General features: G+C 47.2%; 1 protein-coding gene across 1 annotated transcript in view; it reads right to left on the bottom strand.

The window, feature by feature from the left end:
- Positions 1-16278, bottom strand: part of LOC117514998 (cadherin-related family member 5-like) — a 73490-nt gene that overhangs the window by 24912 nt on the left and 32300 nt on the right. Inside the window, exons 6-8 of the mRNA XM_034175559.1 lie at positions 15155-15358; positions 14818-14928; positions 14671-14737 (exon numbers count right to left, since the gene is read on the bottom strand). Coding sequence (XP_034031450.1) covers positions 14671-14737; positions 14818-14928; positions 15155-15358 — 382 coding nt within the window. The remainder of the gene's footprint in view (positions 1-14670; positions 14738-14817; positions 14929-15154; positions 15359-16278) is intronic.

Consider the following 16278-nt stretch of genomic DNA (forward strand, 5'->3'; position numbering starts at 1 on the left):
AGGTCTCACGCTCGTCAGCACACTTCCTGAGGTACGTTGGATTTTGTGACTAACAGTTATATCAGTCAGTAAATGTGGTGTCCCTCACACCTTATTGTATTGAGCTGTATGTTAGTCATGTATCAGCTTCCACTGCGGTGGAGTTTGTGAACGGGATGTTCCATGCCTGCAGGTTGGGAAGCTGATCAGTAATCAAGCCAGGAAGTGTTTGCTGTTTGTACACCTTTAAGTGTTCTGTGTGTAGAGTGTGGACTCACATAATGGTTCCTTCTTTCACAGACTCGGTTGTTGCGGCCACCTGGGGGGTGTCGGCGGGGTCCTTGGGTCCGAAACAGCTTCTGGCTCCGGACCGTTAGCGCTGCTGGGAGCGCACCACGCCAGGCCGCACCTTTTTGTTATTATATTTTCACTGTTATGTATTAAATCAGTTAGCCTTTGTACCGTGCTCTGCTTATTTCATACTGGGTCCTTCAAACGCTGGTCGGTTCTCCGAGCTGCGTCCGACACATAACAGTAGATCTCTGGCCAAACATCACGGACCCAGCGTAGCAGAGACGGTAACGCGCCGGGAAGGCGGCAGCAGACGTTTCAGTGGTTTATTCCGGATCAGTTGCGGGGCTCTCCGCCCGGAAGGTGCGTGTTTGAGACCCATTACTGGATACTAATTTGTGCTCTCTTGCAGCCGTGTTCCTGTGTTGTGCCTCATTCCGTGGATTGTGGTGGAGTGTGATGGCGACGGCTTCGCGTCACACTCCGGACCGGATGGGAGGTGTAAACGGTGAGCTGCAAGAGTGCGTTTGTAATGGGTTCACGCGACGGCGCAGCTCTGTTAGCACGGGCGCTGGGCTTCCTGTGTTACAGTCGTAGCCCCGTTTTCCCCGGATAAAGGTAACTACTGGTCTGTTGTATCAGCTCCGGCGTTATTTAGTTGAGCACATTTGGTTGTGTGTTGCACTCAGCTGCGCACACAAAAGCAGCTCGTTTGTTTTTTTTTCTGTCGCCCAAGGGGTTTTTTCATTTTTAGCACTCTGGTTCCCCCTTGTGGTGACTGAATCACGGTTACCGTCAAGCTCTGGAGTAGGAACAGTGTGTGTTCCATTTGGTTGAGCTTGACGGTATAACTCACTGATTTGTTTTGTGTTAGTCATTTTGTGTGGGTGTTTTTTGAGTTGGTTTTTGTGTGGGCTTTTTCTTTTTGTTGTCACTATTTGTCCTGGGGGTGTGGACCCTGTAGCCTTTGCTACACAAGAACAAAAACAGAAAAAAAACAAAAAAACAACAAAAAACAAAAACGGGGACCAACAACTGTGGTGTGGTCTGTTTTTTTTTTTCTTTTGTTTCTTTTTGTTTCACATCCCCAGGGTTAGATGGAACGGTCCCCTGGGGGGTGATGGGGTGGTATGGGTTGTTTTTTTCTCTTTGTTTTTTGTTGTGCCCTCTCTTCTCCTCTGACTCCAGCCGGGGTGTGCCGTTTAGTGTCGGCATTGCTGGAGGGGTGCAGTTAGGTTGTGCTGGGCGTTTCCCAGGTGGCCTCTGCACCCGGGAGGGGAGGGGGGGGGGGGGGTTTGGGTTTTTTTTTTTGTTTTCCCTCCCCCAGTTTCCGCCCTCAGGGTTTTGACTTGTGGTGTCTCTGGGGGGGAAAAGGACGTGGGTCCATCTAGAAGTGGACGGCCGGGGCTGGGTCCATTGGTCGTGAGGGGAGCGTCTCCTGGGGTTACGAGTGGTCCTCTGGGGGGCGCTGGTAGTCCCGTGGGTGACGGTGGATCCAGAGGGACCTCGGCCGTGGTTATTACTCCTGGAGCTGGCGGGTGGCCCTCTGGGGGGTGTTGGTCCCTGCGTGTCGGTTGGGGGGGAGGAGGGGGGGTATTTTGGCCTTTTTGTTTGTGAGCTTACATGTGGGTTGTTTTTCTTTTCTCCCCTTCCCTGGGGTTTGATGGAACGGTCCTCTGGGGGGGGGGGGGGGGGGGTGTTTTGGTATTTTTGTTTGTAGGCTTGGGTTTGGGTTGTTTTTCCTTTTTCCCCTTCCCTGGGGTTTGATGGGGCGGTCCCTGGGGGGGGGGGGGGGGGGGTGTTTTGGTGTTTTGTGTTATGACTAATCACACATGTTTGGTTAAAGGCTGACTGCACAGGTGTAGGAACTCCTGGCCACACCTGTGCTGAGACTGTCAAACAAGGGCAAAGATGCAGCCAGTTCAACCAGTGTGTTGGAGGACGAACGCAGACGCGGTTTCCAGCCATGGTCCCTGGAGGGGGGTGTTTCTCCTGGGCCAGGTGTGTGTGGTCGCCGGGAGGCTTCCCGTGAGGGTGGGGTACTGTATATGGCTGGGGGGGCCTGGCTGCCGGTTTGTTTGTCTTTTTGTTTTCCTCCCAGGTGGCGTGCATTTGGGACTGAGTGGCTGTGTTGCTGAGGCTGTCAGGACCTCACCCTGATCACCTGCGACTCGTCAGGACTCACAGCTGAGGTGCATCTGGATGGATTGGAGCATGTTGGCATTTAAGACTGGAGTGCACAGTGTGTATTTGCCAGAGACTCGACCTTGTGACCAGACGGGTGAGATCGTCGTCTTGGGAGCCATCTCATCAGCAGCGGACGCTGAGAATGTCCAGGTTTGATGCACGGTCTGTGAAAGAGGAGGGGGGTGAGGTCTCACGCTCGTCAGCACACTTCCTGAGGTACGTTGGATTTGTGACTAACAGTTATACAGTCAGTAAATGTGGTGTCCCTCACACCTTATTGTATTGAGCTGTATGTTAGTCATGTATCAGCTTCCACTGCGGTGGAGTTTTGTGAACGGGATGTTCCATGCCTGCAGGTGGGAAGCTGATCAGTAATCAAGCCAGGAAGTGTTTGCTGTTTGTACACCTTTAAGTGTTCTGTGTGTAGAGTGTGGACTCACATAATGGTTCCTTCTTTCACAGACTCGGTTGTTGCGGCCACCTGGGGGGTGTCGGCGGGGTCCTTGGGTCCAAAACAGCTTCTGGCTCCGGACCGTTAGCGCTGCTGGGAGCGCACCACGCCAGGCCACACCTTTTTGTTATTATATTTTCACTGTTATGTATTAAATTCAGTTAGCCTTTGTACCGTGCTCTGCTTATTTCATACTGGGTCCTTCAAACGCTGGTCGGTTCTCCGAGCTGCGTCCGACACATAACAGGTCACAGACGTTGACTCCAGTTCCTCCCATTTGTTCCTCATTTGTTTTGTTGTACATTTTTCGATTTTTGAGACATATTCAATCAATCAATTTTTTTTTTTATATAGCGCCAAATCACAACAAACAGTTGCCCCAAGGCGCTTTATATTGTAAGGCAAGGCCATACAATAATTATGTAAAACCCCAACGGTCAAAACGACCCCCTGTGAGCAAGCACGTGGCTACAGTGGGAAGGAAAAACTCCCTTTTAACAGGAAGAAACCTCCAGCAGAACCAGGCTCAGGGAGGGGCAGTCTTCTGCTGGACTGGTTGGGGCTGAGGGAGAGAACCAGGAAAAAGACATGCTGTGGAGGGGAGCAGAGATCGATCACTAATGATTAAATGCAGAGTGGTGCATACAGAGCAAAAGAGAAAGAAACAATGCATCATGGAACCCCCAGCAGTCTACGTCTATAGCAGCATAACTAAGGGATGGTTCAGGGTCACCTGATCCAGCCCTAACTATAAGCTTTAGCAAAAGGAAAGTTTTAAGCCTAATCTTAAAAGTAGAGAGGGTGTCTGTCTCCCTGATCTGAATTGGGAGCTGGTTCCACAGGAGAGGAGCCTGAAAGCTGAAGGCTCTGCCTCCCATTCTACTCTTACAAACCCTAGGAACTACAAGTAAGCCTGCAGTCTGAGAGCGAAGCGCTCTATTGGGGTGATATGGTACTATGAGGTCCCTAAGATAAGATGGGAACCTGATTATTCAAAACCTTATAAGTAAGAAGAAGAATTTTAAATTCTATTCTAGAATAACAGGAAGCCAATGAAGAGAGGCCAATATGGGTGAGATATGCTCTCTCCTTCTAGTCCCCGTCAGTACTCTAGCTGCAGCATTTTGAATAACTGAAGGCTTTTTAGGGAACTTTCAGGACAACCTGATAATAATGAATTACAATAGTCCAGCCTAGAGGAAATAAATGCATGAATAGTTTTTCAGCATCACTCTGAGACAAGACCTTTCTGATTTTAGAGATATTGCGTAAATGCAAAAAGCAGTCCTACATATTTGTTAATATGCGCTTTGAATGACATATCCTGATCAAAAATGACTCCAAGATTTCTCACAGTATTACTAGAGGTCAGGGAAATGCCATCCAGAGTAAAGATCTGGTTAGACACCATGCTTCTAAGATTTGTGGGGCCAAGTACAATAACTTCAGTTTTATCTGAGTTTAAAAGCAGGAAATTAGAGGTCATCCATGTCTTTATGTCTGTAAGACAATCCTGCAGTTTAGCTAATTGGTGTGTGTCCTCTGGCTTCAGGATAGATAAAGCTGGGTATCATCTGCGTAACAATGAAAATTTAAGCAATACCGTCTAATAATACTGCCTAAGGGAAGCATGTATAAAGTGAATAAAATTGGTCCTAGCACAGAACCTTGTGGAACTCCATAATTAACTTTAGTCTGTGAAGAAGATTCCCCATTTACATGAACAAATTGTAATCTATTAGACAAATATGATTCAAACCACCGCAACGCAGTGCCTTTAATACCTATGGCATGCTCTAATCTCTGTAATAAAATTTTATGGTCAACAGTATCAAAAGCAGCACTGAGGTCTAACAGAACAAGCACAGAGATGAGTCCACTGTCCGAGGCCATAAGAAGATCATTTGTAACCTTCACTAATGCTGTTGCTTTAAGTTTTCTGTCTTGACGCTTTGATGTCTTCCTTGGTCTACCAGTATGTTTGCCTTTAACAACCTTCCCATGTTGTTTGTATTTGGTCATCAGTTTAGACACAGCTGACTGTGAACAACCAACATCTTTTGCAACATTGCGTGATGATTTACCCTCTTTTAAGAGTTTGATAATCCTCTCCTTTGTTTCAATTGACATCTCTCATGTTGGAGCCATGATTCATGTCAGTCCACTTGGTGCAAGATGAAAATTTACAGGGTGATTCCATAATTTTTTCCTCAGAATTGAGTGATTCCATATTTTTTTCCTCTGCTTGGTCTAAAAAAGTAACCGTTACTGACTGCCACAATCTTTTTTTCTTGATTTCTTATAGTGTTTCTTAAAGCCAGAAAGTTGCCATTTGAAATGACTTTAGTTTTGTGTCATGTCTGATCTGCTTTTTTTCTACAAATTAAACAACTGAATGAACATCCTCCGAGGCCGGTGATTCAATAATTTTTGCCAGGGGTTGTAGGAGCTCGCTGGTCACGGGTAGGGACTGCCCACGTGTACTTACTAAAGATGTCAGTCATTACCAAAACATCTTCCACTCCACCATGATTAGGCTCTAGAACAGTAAAATCAATGGCAAGAATCTCATTAGGCCGAGATGCCAATAGGTGTCCCATGGGGCCACGAGCCACTGGTTGGTTCACCTTTGCTACCTGACACCAATCTGCCACTTCCGCAGACATCCCTGGCCAATAACACCGCTGACGTAAAAGCTCTAGGGTCCTCTCCACCCCTTGATGAACCTCAGTCAACACATGGGCTTTTAAAGCTGCAGGCAACACCAACTGCAACACAGCCCCAGCTCCATTGGACTTAAACACCTGACGGTACAAGACACCATCCCTCTCCACCAACCGGTCCCACTGCCGAAGCAACACCCGGGCTGACTGCGACACCTGATTGCGCTCTTCCTTATCAGGACCCCTTTTACGGTCCCAAAACACCCAAACCTCCCGAATCACTGGATCAACCTGCTGCAATGCAGCCAGGTCAGATGGAAGATGGTGGGGCAAGGCTGCAACCAGAGCCTGCCTTACATCTACCCTACTCCCCTGACAAACCTGTTGCAGCGGCTCCGGAAGCTGGGCACCACTAACCATTACCTGGAAGTCCTGCATCCCAGGAGAATGCAACCGAGAAAGGGCATCCGCGTTCTTATTACTACAACCCGAACGATACTTAATCTCAAAATCAAATGAGGCCAACTGCGCTGCCCAACGTTGCTCAGTAGCACCAAGTTTTGCAGATGACAAATGACTCAAAGGATTGTTGTCCGTGTACACAATGCACTTATGGCCCAGCAAGTACTCCCTAAACTTCTCGGTCATGCCCACTTGAGTGCCAAAAAATTCCAACTTCATAGAGCTGTAGTTCATCATATTACGCTCAGTAGGGCGTAACCCATGGCTCGCGTAAGCAATCGGCCTAACTTTACCATCCTGTTCCTGAGACAACACTGCTCCCAGCCCCCCATAGCTAGCATCCACCTCCAAAATAAATGGACTAAAATCGGCATATGCCAGCACAGGTGCAGAGGTAAGCTTAGCTTTTAAAGTCTCAAAGCTACGGCCACATTCCTCTGTCCAATAACCCGAAACTGGCTGATCTACCCGACTGGGCTTCACCCCAGCCAACTCTGCTACCAACTTGTGTAGGGGTGCTGCCAACCTTGCAAAACCACCTACAAACCGGCAGTAGTAACTGGCAAAGCCCAGAAAAGAGCACAGTTCCGAGAGTGACCGGAGGTGGCCAATGAGCAACCACCTCCACCTTGCTAGGGTCAGTAGCCACCCCCTTATCAGAGATGACATGCCCCAGGTAACGCACTTCCTGCTGAAAAAATGCACACTTCTGAGTTTCACCTTTAACCCCTCATGCTGCAAACGCTCCAGCACCACCCTCAACCTATCCAGATGTTGGTCAACAGTAGAGGAAAAAACCACAATGTCATCCAAATACAACAATAAGGAGAGACACTGCTGATCACCTAAAATCCTCTGCATCAATCTCTGAAAAGTACCAGGAGCGTTGCAAAGCCCAAAGGCATCCGGTTCCACTCAAACAAACCAAAAGGCGTGCAAAAGGCCATCTTATGACGATCAGCCTCCGCCACAGGAACCTGATTATACCCACTCGCCAGATCCATGGTAGAAAACCAACGGGCCCCAGTGAGGGCATCCAAGGACTCATCAATCTGAGGCAAAGGAAGGGCGTCCTTCCTAGTTTTTCCATTCAAGAGCCTGTAATCAACACACGTGTAAACTGCCATCCTTTTTCTTAACCAGCAAAATAGGAGAGGCACAAGGACTGCTACTCTCCCTAATAACTTGTGTTCCAAGCAGCAGATTGATGTGATCTTTGACAACCTCATACTCAGAAGGCGGAATTCTGTGATACCGCTGTCGCACTGGAATATCATCCAGAAGCAGAATCTCATGTGATATTAGGTCAGTACAACCCAGATCCCCATCTTGGGATGAAAAGACAGAACTAAACTGACCCAACAATGACCTCACCTTACCTTGTACTTCCAGAGGCAAGTGACCCAATTCCAGGGCTGCAATCTGATCCTGCACTAATGGAGAAATGGACTGCGAGGCCACTACTGCCTCCACCGGGGGCACCTCGGCAACCCCCACAGGCAGACTCACAACCCGAACTTCCTCTAAGGTGCCAATCATAGCCCGGGGACATAACCACACATCCACCGATCCAACATTCATCACCGGAATGTAGGCTATACCCTGCTCCACCTGCACCAGTGCAGGAGATGCCAACAGTCCAGCAGGCAAGCCAGACTCCACAGGCTCAAACAGAGCCGCCCCACCAGAATACCGCTCCGAGTATGTCGCCCTAACAAACTTCATTACACCGCCCGGAATCTGACAAGCCTCTCCCCCATGAACCTTAACCTTCCCTACTCCTTGATCCACAATACCACTAGCCTTGTGGCACTTCTGAAACGCCTGCGTGACATACTCGGGAGCCTCTGCCACTGCTGGCAAATCAAACAGGGAAACCCTGCCCAAAAAGTTCCCCATAACACCTGCGGATGACATTCATCCCCAGGACCCCAGAAGCCTGCAGAGACACCCCAGGCACATCTTTAACCACCAAAATGCCACATCCTGGCATCAGTTTACCACAAAGCTCCACATCCAACTCCAAATAGCCCAGGTAAGGGATGGCTAAGCCATTAGCTGCTTTAAGCTGTAGCCAATTACATGATTTCAGCCACCCCAAACCCCCTGGCTCAAACTGCTGATGAAAAAGAGACTCTGGAATAGTTGACACCATAGATCCTGTATCTATCAAACAAGGGATCCCAACTCCCCCCATGCTCATCATTAAATGAGGACACGGCGACACAAGCTTGGACACTACCTTGTCACACGTCCTACGCAAACCTGAGCCAGTAACTTGCCCCCCCGAGCTGTGGCTCCGCAGCTTGGTGGGCACTAGTTTCCCGACCCCTGAGCGGAAGAAAATGGTTTGTTCAATGAAGAGGCCGACAAAAAGGATCGACTGCGGGCCACCACCCGAACTCCATCACACTCCCTGGCAAAGTGACCTGGTTTCTGGCAGCACCTACAAATTATAGACCCCTGGGGAACTGATTGACGAAACTGCCCAGAATGCTGCAAATGGGAAATACTCTGAGTCAGCCGATTCAACTGCTCCTGTTGCCACTGGAGCATCTCCCTTACTTCCTGTAGTTCCGAGGCCTGAAAAGAACCAGCCTCCACCTGGCCACTGCCCTGAACCCCGCACTGAGTGCCTGCAACAGACTGGATGGAAAAATCACTACCCTTTGTACCTCCAGGTGAACCCTCTTGTTCCCATCTAATTGCCTCACCCCTAACCTCCAACAAGGTAGCAGTAGGCTGCCGGCGCACAAACTGCTTCAACTTGCGCAGAATGACCCATCAAACACACACTCAAACTGATCACGTAACAAAACCTCTGCATTTGGGACACCATTAGGTGCGCGCTGCTTAACAGATGTCAGACTCATTAATGCCAATGAAAACCCTAACAGAGTCTCTCCCTCACGCCGTCTGTGGGAGAAAAAGGCCTCTTGAAGTGCCACATAAGATTCTGTATCCCCATACAGCTCCTGCAACACCTCAATGATCTTTAATGGTTCTGAATGCTCTTCACTGGAACAATGCTTTATTTCCTCACATGCTTCCCCCTCCAGATCAAAATAAAAAATGCCTGGTCAGCTTTAGAGACATGACAGGCTCTCACACAAGCTTACATCTCCTCCAACCATTCAGCCAACCCCATACCTGTCTTACCATTAAACATGGGACATTTTCTATCTCGGGGTAAAAAAATAAACTTCTCCATTACTGGAGCATTACTACTACAGGACACTTTAGATGAGGGCTCTATACTCGGGCCAGGCGCTGCCTCAGCCTGTTCCTGCTTCAACCTCTCATTCTCCATCCTAAGCTGAGTGTGTAACTCTCTCAGCTCCTGTGTTTCCTCTGCCATCATACCACTTAAGACTTTCCCACAATGAGGATGCAACCAAAATAGGGGAAATTACTTGGACCGAGGCCACCTGCTGCTTTGCTCTGGAAAACAACAACAAAAAAATGACATTAAACACACACAAAAAAATTTACTTCACCAAAAAACTAACAGAACACACCTCTCTAGTCTCAATTTACATCCCACTTCTTGACACCAAAATGTGGCAAAACAGACAATTTACTCCTCAATCATCAAGGCAATTAGAAATCATGAATGAACATGGTATGTCGGACTTCTGAAACCACCCTGGGAATTTCACCCAGGGAATTCGACAATTGAATAACTTCAACCTAAGACACACAGGTTCGTTGTAATTGAGACAGAGACGTGGTTCCCAGATACAAAAAAATAATTTATTAACAATTGAAGTTCTAGTTAAAAAGACAATTTTATAAAAAACTCATTTAAAACACCACCAATTATGACCACATGAGGGCGCCCTTGCATCACGCAGCCCGGCAGCACGCGCAGCTGGCAGAGTTTTCCAAATGTCCACACTGAGCGTAAAGCCGCCACAGCAAACAGGGCACATCCACTGGTCCCACGGGACGAAATCTTTCAGCAGAGCACCAGAGCAAAGCAGCAGGGCCTCCTTCCACAGCTTGGTCCAAAATCCTATATTTTAAACAAATAAATATAACACAAATATCTGAAAGAGGAGCTTACTTTGTGCTGTACATACCGAACCGTCCGTCACAGCTGTAACTCGACACCACCCCAGAGCGTCAAGAGCACCACAAACTCAGCAGCGCACCACCACCGACAGCCCACACAGAGGTCTCTGTACAACAAAACCACCTCCTTAAACACTCACCACTACACCTCAACGAGCCTGCAGCTGTGGCCGGCACCTACCTGTCTTCACGGGAACATGGAAGTGAACACGTCCAAACACCTGCAGTCAGTCTCCAGAAAGAGAAAGAAGAGCACACACACTCTCTCTTTTATGCAAACACTCCTCTGCCACAACCAGCTGAACATCATTAAGGTCATCCATCCTGCTACAAAAGCATGAATGGCGTCTCAAGATCACGTCTACTGAGAAAGTGCGTTATTTTAGCCAAAAGGCGAAGTTGGAAAAAACTAGCTTTGACAACAGAATTTATCTGTTGATCGAACCTCAAACAGCTGTCAAATATCACTCCCAAATTCTTGACAGCTGGTTTTACATAGTTAGCCAAAGCACCAAAATTTGGTGTTACCACATTTGGTATGCCAGTGCGCTCAAACACCATGATCTCAGTTTTACCATCATTCAGGTAAAGGAAGTTTCGGGACAGCCACTGCTTTACATCACGAATACAATTAAATAATGATGACAAAGCATCACTCCCATTAGTCGTCACAGGCAGATAGATTTGCAGATCATCTGCATAACAATGAAAGGACAGATTGTGCTGGGTTATAATTGACCCCAATGGCAGAATGTGCAAAGAAAATAGAGTCGGCCCAAGGACAGATCCCTGTGGCGCTCCACAAGACAGATGAACAGTTGATGAGGAGAGGTCCCCAATCATGACAGAAAAGCTCCTTTCAGCCAAATATGATCTAAACCACTCAAGTGCAGTACCATGAATGCCAATAAAATGTTCCAACCGGGAAACAAGTACTGTGTGATCCACAGTATCAAAGGCTGCTGTGAGGTCCAACAGAACCAGAACAGCAGGATTCCCTGCATCCACCGACAGAGTAATATCATTATGAACTTTTAAAAGTGCTGACTCAGTGCTGTGTCGTGATCTAAACCCAGACTGGAATTTTTCAAGGATGAGATTGTCTTCTAAAAATGATTGTAACTGTAAAAAGACAACCTTTTCTAAAACCTTAGATAGAAATGGCAGATGAGACACAGGTCTAAAATTAGATAAAACTGATGAGTCCAGGTGAGGTTTTTTAAGAAGAGGTCGAACCACAGCATGTTTAAAAGCAGCTGGAACAGACCCTGTTCTAAGACAAGCATTGATAAAAGTTAGGAGACCCGCCCCAACAGTATTAAAAGCCTCCTTCAGCACCTTAGCTGGAACATTTGAAGGACAACTTGTAGATTTTATGTGTTTTACAACATCAGCGAGAGATGCAAAAGAAATGGGCTCAAACTGTTCGAGCACAGCAGAATGTGCACGAGGAGCAGACAACTCAACATTACAGTTCTGATCAGTGTTCTGTCTGACTGATGAAACCTTATCAATAAAAAACTGAAGAAACTCCTCACAGGTTGTGGTTGTAGCGTCCAACAAAACAGAGGTGTGTGGATTTACAACTGAGTTTATAGTCTGAAATAACACACTGGGACGATGACAACTGCTTGAAATAATATGAGACAGATATTGTGCTTTTGCCTCCTTCACAGCCTTCTGATAGTCAGTTAGACTGTCCCTCAGAAAACCCAGAGACACCTGTAGTTTGTCCTTTTTCCATTTTCTCTCCGTCCGTCTGCAGCGTTGCCTGAGGGCACGGGTCGTGGCATTTAACCAGGGGTCGGATTTTGATTTCCTGGATTTGCAGCACATCGGTGCAACAGAGTCCAAAATGACTGTGCATGTAGAGTGGAAAGAAGAGAGGATGTTATCTGGGAGTAATGGAGAAACCAGTCCATTCATGGCATAAAACTGAGAGTCCATGAAGGCAGCAGCAAAGTCCCCCGCTGTCGAGGAGGCGACCAAACGGCGGCGAGAGACAGGAACAAGTGGTTTACTAGCAGATGGAGGAGCAATAAATTTAAAACTAACAGGAAAGTGATCTGAAATAGCAGCGTCTGATATGTCCTTAAGTGAAACTGAGAGCCCAAAAGAAATAACCAGGTCCAAGGTGTGTCCAAGATTATGTGTTGGTCCATCCACAACTTGTGTTAGACCAAAAGAGTTCAGGAGGCTTTTAAAATCATCAGCCAGCTGATTAGAAGGACAACAGATATGAATATTAAAATCACCACAGACCAAAAATTTATCATATTTTGGGATAAAATCTGCCAGAAACTCAGAAAACTCCTGAATAAAATCCTTATTAAATTTTGGTGGATGATAAACAACAGCACAGAGCACAGGACAGTCGAACTCCATCACAAACAACTGAAGTTCAAAAGTGGAGTAGACATTAGAAGATAAAAATCGGCATTTAAAGCTGTCTTTAAAATCCGTGGCCACACCACCGCCTCGACCTGATGCTCGACCTGCTGAAAAACGAGCAGAAAAGGCGCTATTTTCACCTGGTTTCAACCAGGTCTCCGTTAACAGGAGAAAGTCCAGATCACGACTGGAGAAAAAGTCATTCAAAATGAAAGTCTTACTTGTGAGTGACCTTGTGTTGATGAGCGCCACACGGACTGAGCGCACGTCAGTCTGCTGCGAGACACGACCGAGCGGGCGCAGGTTCTCCTGCACGCAGCCACGACTGCAGCTCCTCACAGGACGGCGACGCGGAAGTGGAGACCCGGCACCCCGGACAACCGGCCGGAGCCACCGATAGCGAAAAGTCAGGGAACGCAGCACGTCGTAGCCGTCATATGGTGTGAAGAATCCGGCTATGAATTGTCGTGGAGCATGTTTGCAGGAAACAGCCAGGCACACTCTGAGCCGAACACGGACTCCTCCTCTCTTTCCACGTCCTCTGCGACGCAGACGCCGAGGCAACACGCCAAGCGGCCGGTGTAGAAAGTCTGGTACAGACGCTAAGACAGGCGGCGGGGGCAGCCGCGTCCCTGGCCGTCCGCCCGAGCCAGAAACAGCGAAATTCTCCAGTGAAGCCCGAACGCTGATAAGAGTCTGGCGATCATACACCAGGAGCGGTGACACATTCCATGCAACAAAGTGTAAAAACAATAAAAACGACACTAAAAGAAGCGAGTGGCGACGGCAGGCCACATACAACGGCGCCATCTTGACAGGTTATCACTTCAGTGCATCACTTTGACTTCTGTTTCATTCCAGACAGTGTGAACACAAGCCCCTAAGGGCCCTTAGAGATGTCTCCAGATATTTGTGATCAGGGTTTGTTGTCCCTGTCAGTTATTTAAAACTGCCAATATCAAGTCCTGATCCCAGACTTGTACATAAAGCTCCTCCGTCTGCTCCCTCGTTTTCACTCGGGTTGCCACAGCAAATACAAGGTGGATCTGCATGCTGATTTGGCACAGTTTTACACTAGATGTGCTTCCTGACGCAACTCCACATTACATGACATGGAGAAATGTAACTGGGGTGGGATTTGAGCCTTCCATACTGAAGACACTTGGACACTACACAGAGTCATTCCACTTTGTCACATCAACAGCTCTGTCAGGTGTTAAGGAAAAAACCAAACACCTTCAGTCCAAATTGCCTCTTTGAGTTGACTGTATTTTGTATTGATTTGTTACCTTATTTTTTCAAAATTTAAGGGAACAGATTTTGTTGTTGGAAAAAAATGTCTTTAACATGTTTTCAAAGGTGGGCCACTCATCACATGGGGGGGGGGGGGGGGGGGGGGGGTGTTTGACTCACTCCTCTGGCTCCGCCCCTGTACTGTGTGTAAACAGGAGGAAAACACATGACAACAACAGAACACTTGTATTTTTTGTTAAAATTGCTACCTGATTAGGTGGTAAGGTCACATCACACTCACCATCCATCAGAAATACCCAGATGGTGTGTATCTGAAGCTTTGTGGGGTCCGGTTTTTAAACTCATGGTGGTAAATGTGAGCGCTGCCTGTTTCAGATCCGGCTTCCTACACAGAGGACGACTGATGATGTGTATGAATAAAACAGACTTGTTGTGTAGGGGTTGGTAAGGTTAGACCTCACTTGTGTGAAGCGCCTTAAGGAAGCTTTGTTGTGATTTGGTGCTATATAAATGAAATAAATTAAATTAATTGAATTATTTCAAGAGAACACTGAGTTGCTTTTAAAATGTGTGATGTGGTTGTGTAGTGAAGCAGCAGCCAGGACGACCGCTGCTCTCCTAAAGCAGCGCAGGTGGAACACGGCCATTTGGTAACTTGGGTTTCATTTAACTAATACGATCAATCAATAAATGCCTTGATCGGGTATACAGATTGGATCAGGACATCCAGAGAACATATGGTACATAGACACAGCTACGTAGGAAAAATCACAACATGTTGGAGTTGAAAATGGAAGCTGCAGGAGCTCCGTGGCCGTGCAGGCAGAAGAGCCGTGAGCTGGTTTTCTGTCTTACCGTATCTGTACGTTAACCAAAGACGAAGCTAAAACTGTCCACGTGTTGGATTTTGAGTCGTACCTGCTGTGACCTCCACTGACAGCTGAGCTGTGGCTGATTCTCCGTTGGATTCATCGACTGCCTCCACCTGGTGGAGATGAGTTGGATTTTTTTATTTAAAATGGAATTATATCCAGAACCATTTGCTGATCGGGTCTGTGAACTCACCTGCAGAGACAGCGTGCCGGCTGGAAGGCTCTCCGTCAGGAACATGTATCCGCTGATGATGGAGAAGGCGCTGCTCCCCGTCACACTGTAGATGACCTTTGGATTTAAACCCTGTTCAGGAGTGAGACGTAAAAACCATCAGTCACATTATCTGGATCCCAACATTTCCACTTGTCCTTTGTGTGTTTGCTGAGACGTGTCAAAGTTTGCAGTTCGATTCAAATGGAGCCACGAAGCCACTGTCCAGTGAGCTCTTCTGTCCAGCTAACAAATCATGTTGTTTAGAGAAACATTGGAGCAGATCTAACGGTGGGGAGGTTCCGTGTGTTGTGGTCACCCCGGCGCCAGCGTAGTCCTCATCGATGGCGAGAATCTTGAGCGGCTCCTCTTTGTTCTTCATGTCCATGACCATGGTTCCCGCTGCAGCGACGACACCGTCATACTGTTGCTTCTCAAAGCGAGGGGGGTGCAGACTCTTCACCCTCACGCTGATGGTGACTGTGGTGGTGGCAAACTGGTACTGGTTGTCCAGCTGTGCTGCCTGCAGACACATGCAGAAAGGGTTACAGTGCTCCCGGGTTCTTGGAGCTTACTGTTACTTATCCTGGATGCAGTTACATCAAGATGAGAGGTCATCTCATACAAACATGAGCATGTGCTGAGAAGACGCTCACGGTGGACGATGTTTGACTTCTTTGTGTGTTTTAGTCTTTAATTATTTTAGCCTTTGAACACTGATCATTAGTTTTATTATCGGTTTATTGTTGTGCGTGTCCTGTTGTTTTGTTGCTGTTTTAACACGCTGTCCTCCTTGCCACAGAGCGTATCCTTCTGGGAAAATGGAAATGGAAAGGCCCCTTCACACATAACTTGGCGTTGGGTGAAAGAAGCAGAAACCGGCTGAAAATCCGCAAACAAAAAATGATATGGGGAACCGCAAAAAATTCCACCCACTGTTGGGAGTGACACATGGTCGGACGGGTGTGAATGATCCCCCAGCAGCGATTACATGCTGGACATATTATTTATGCTGTGTATAAATCAATGGAAATGTGTAAAGCACAAAATAATGTGAGAGCACAGAACTTCATAAGAACAATGACTGTACTGTTTAAATGGAAATGATTCTGTTCTCTCTGTAAAAACAGCCCCCCCCCCCACCCCACACACACACACACACACACACAAAACCACAACCGTAATATTTAATTCCTATTATAAAGAGCAGACAATACAAGAATTATCCTCCTCCTGGACGTACACAAGGAAGTAATAAACTGACATGGATGATTCTTTCTTCCTTTTATTTTTTCATGAATGACCTGATGTGTTCATATCATGAACACATCAGCTGGCTCCATGTGTCCCTCTGTCCAGCCCACACTGAAGCCCTGCTGACCGTGTTGCAAAGGTGAAAAATATGTGGTTTTATTTATTACAATGTGAAGAGAGTCCACATCA

This window comes from Thalassophryne amazonica, chromosome 8 (genome assembly GCF_902500255.1).
Source record: "Thalassophryne amazonica chromosome 8, fThaAma1.1, whole genome shotgun sequence".
Taxonomy (NCBI): Eukaryota; Metazoa; Chordata; class Actinopteri; order Batrachoidiformes; family Batrachoididae; genus Thalassophryne; species Thalassophryne amazonica.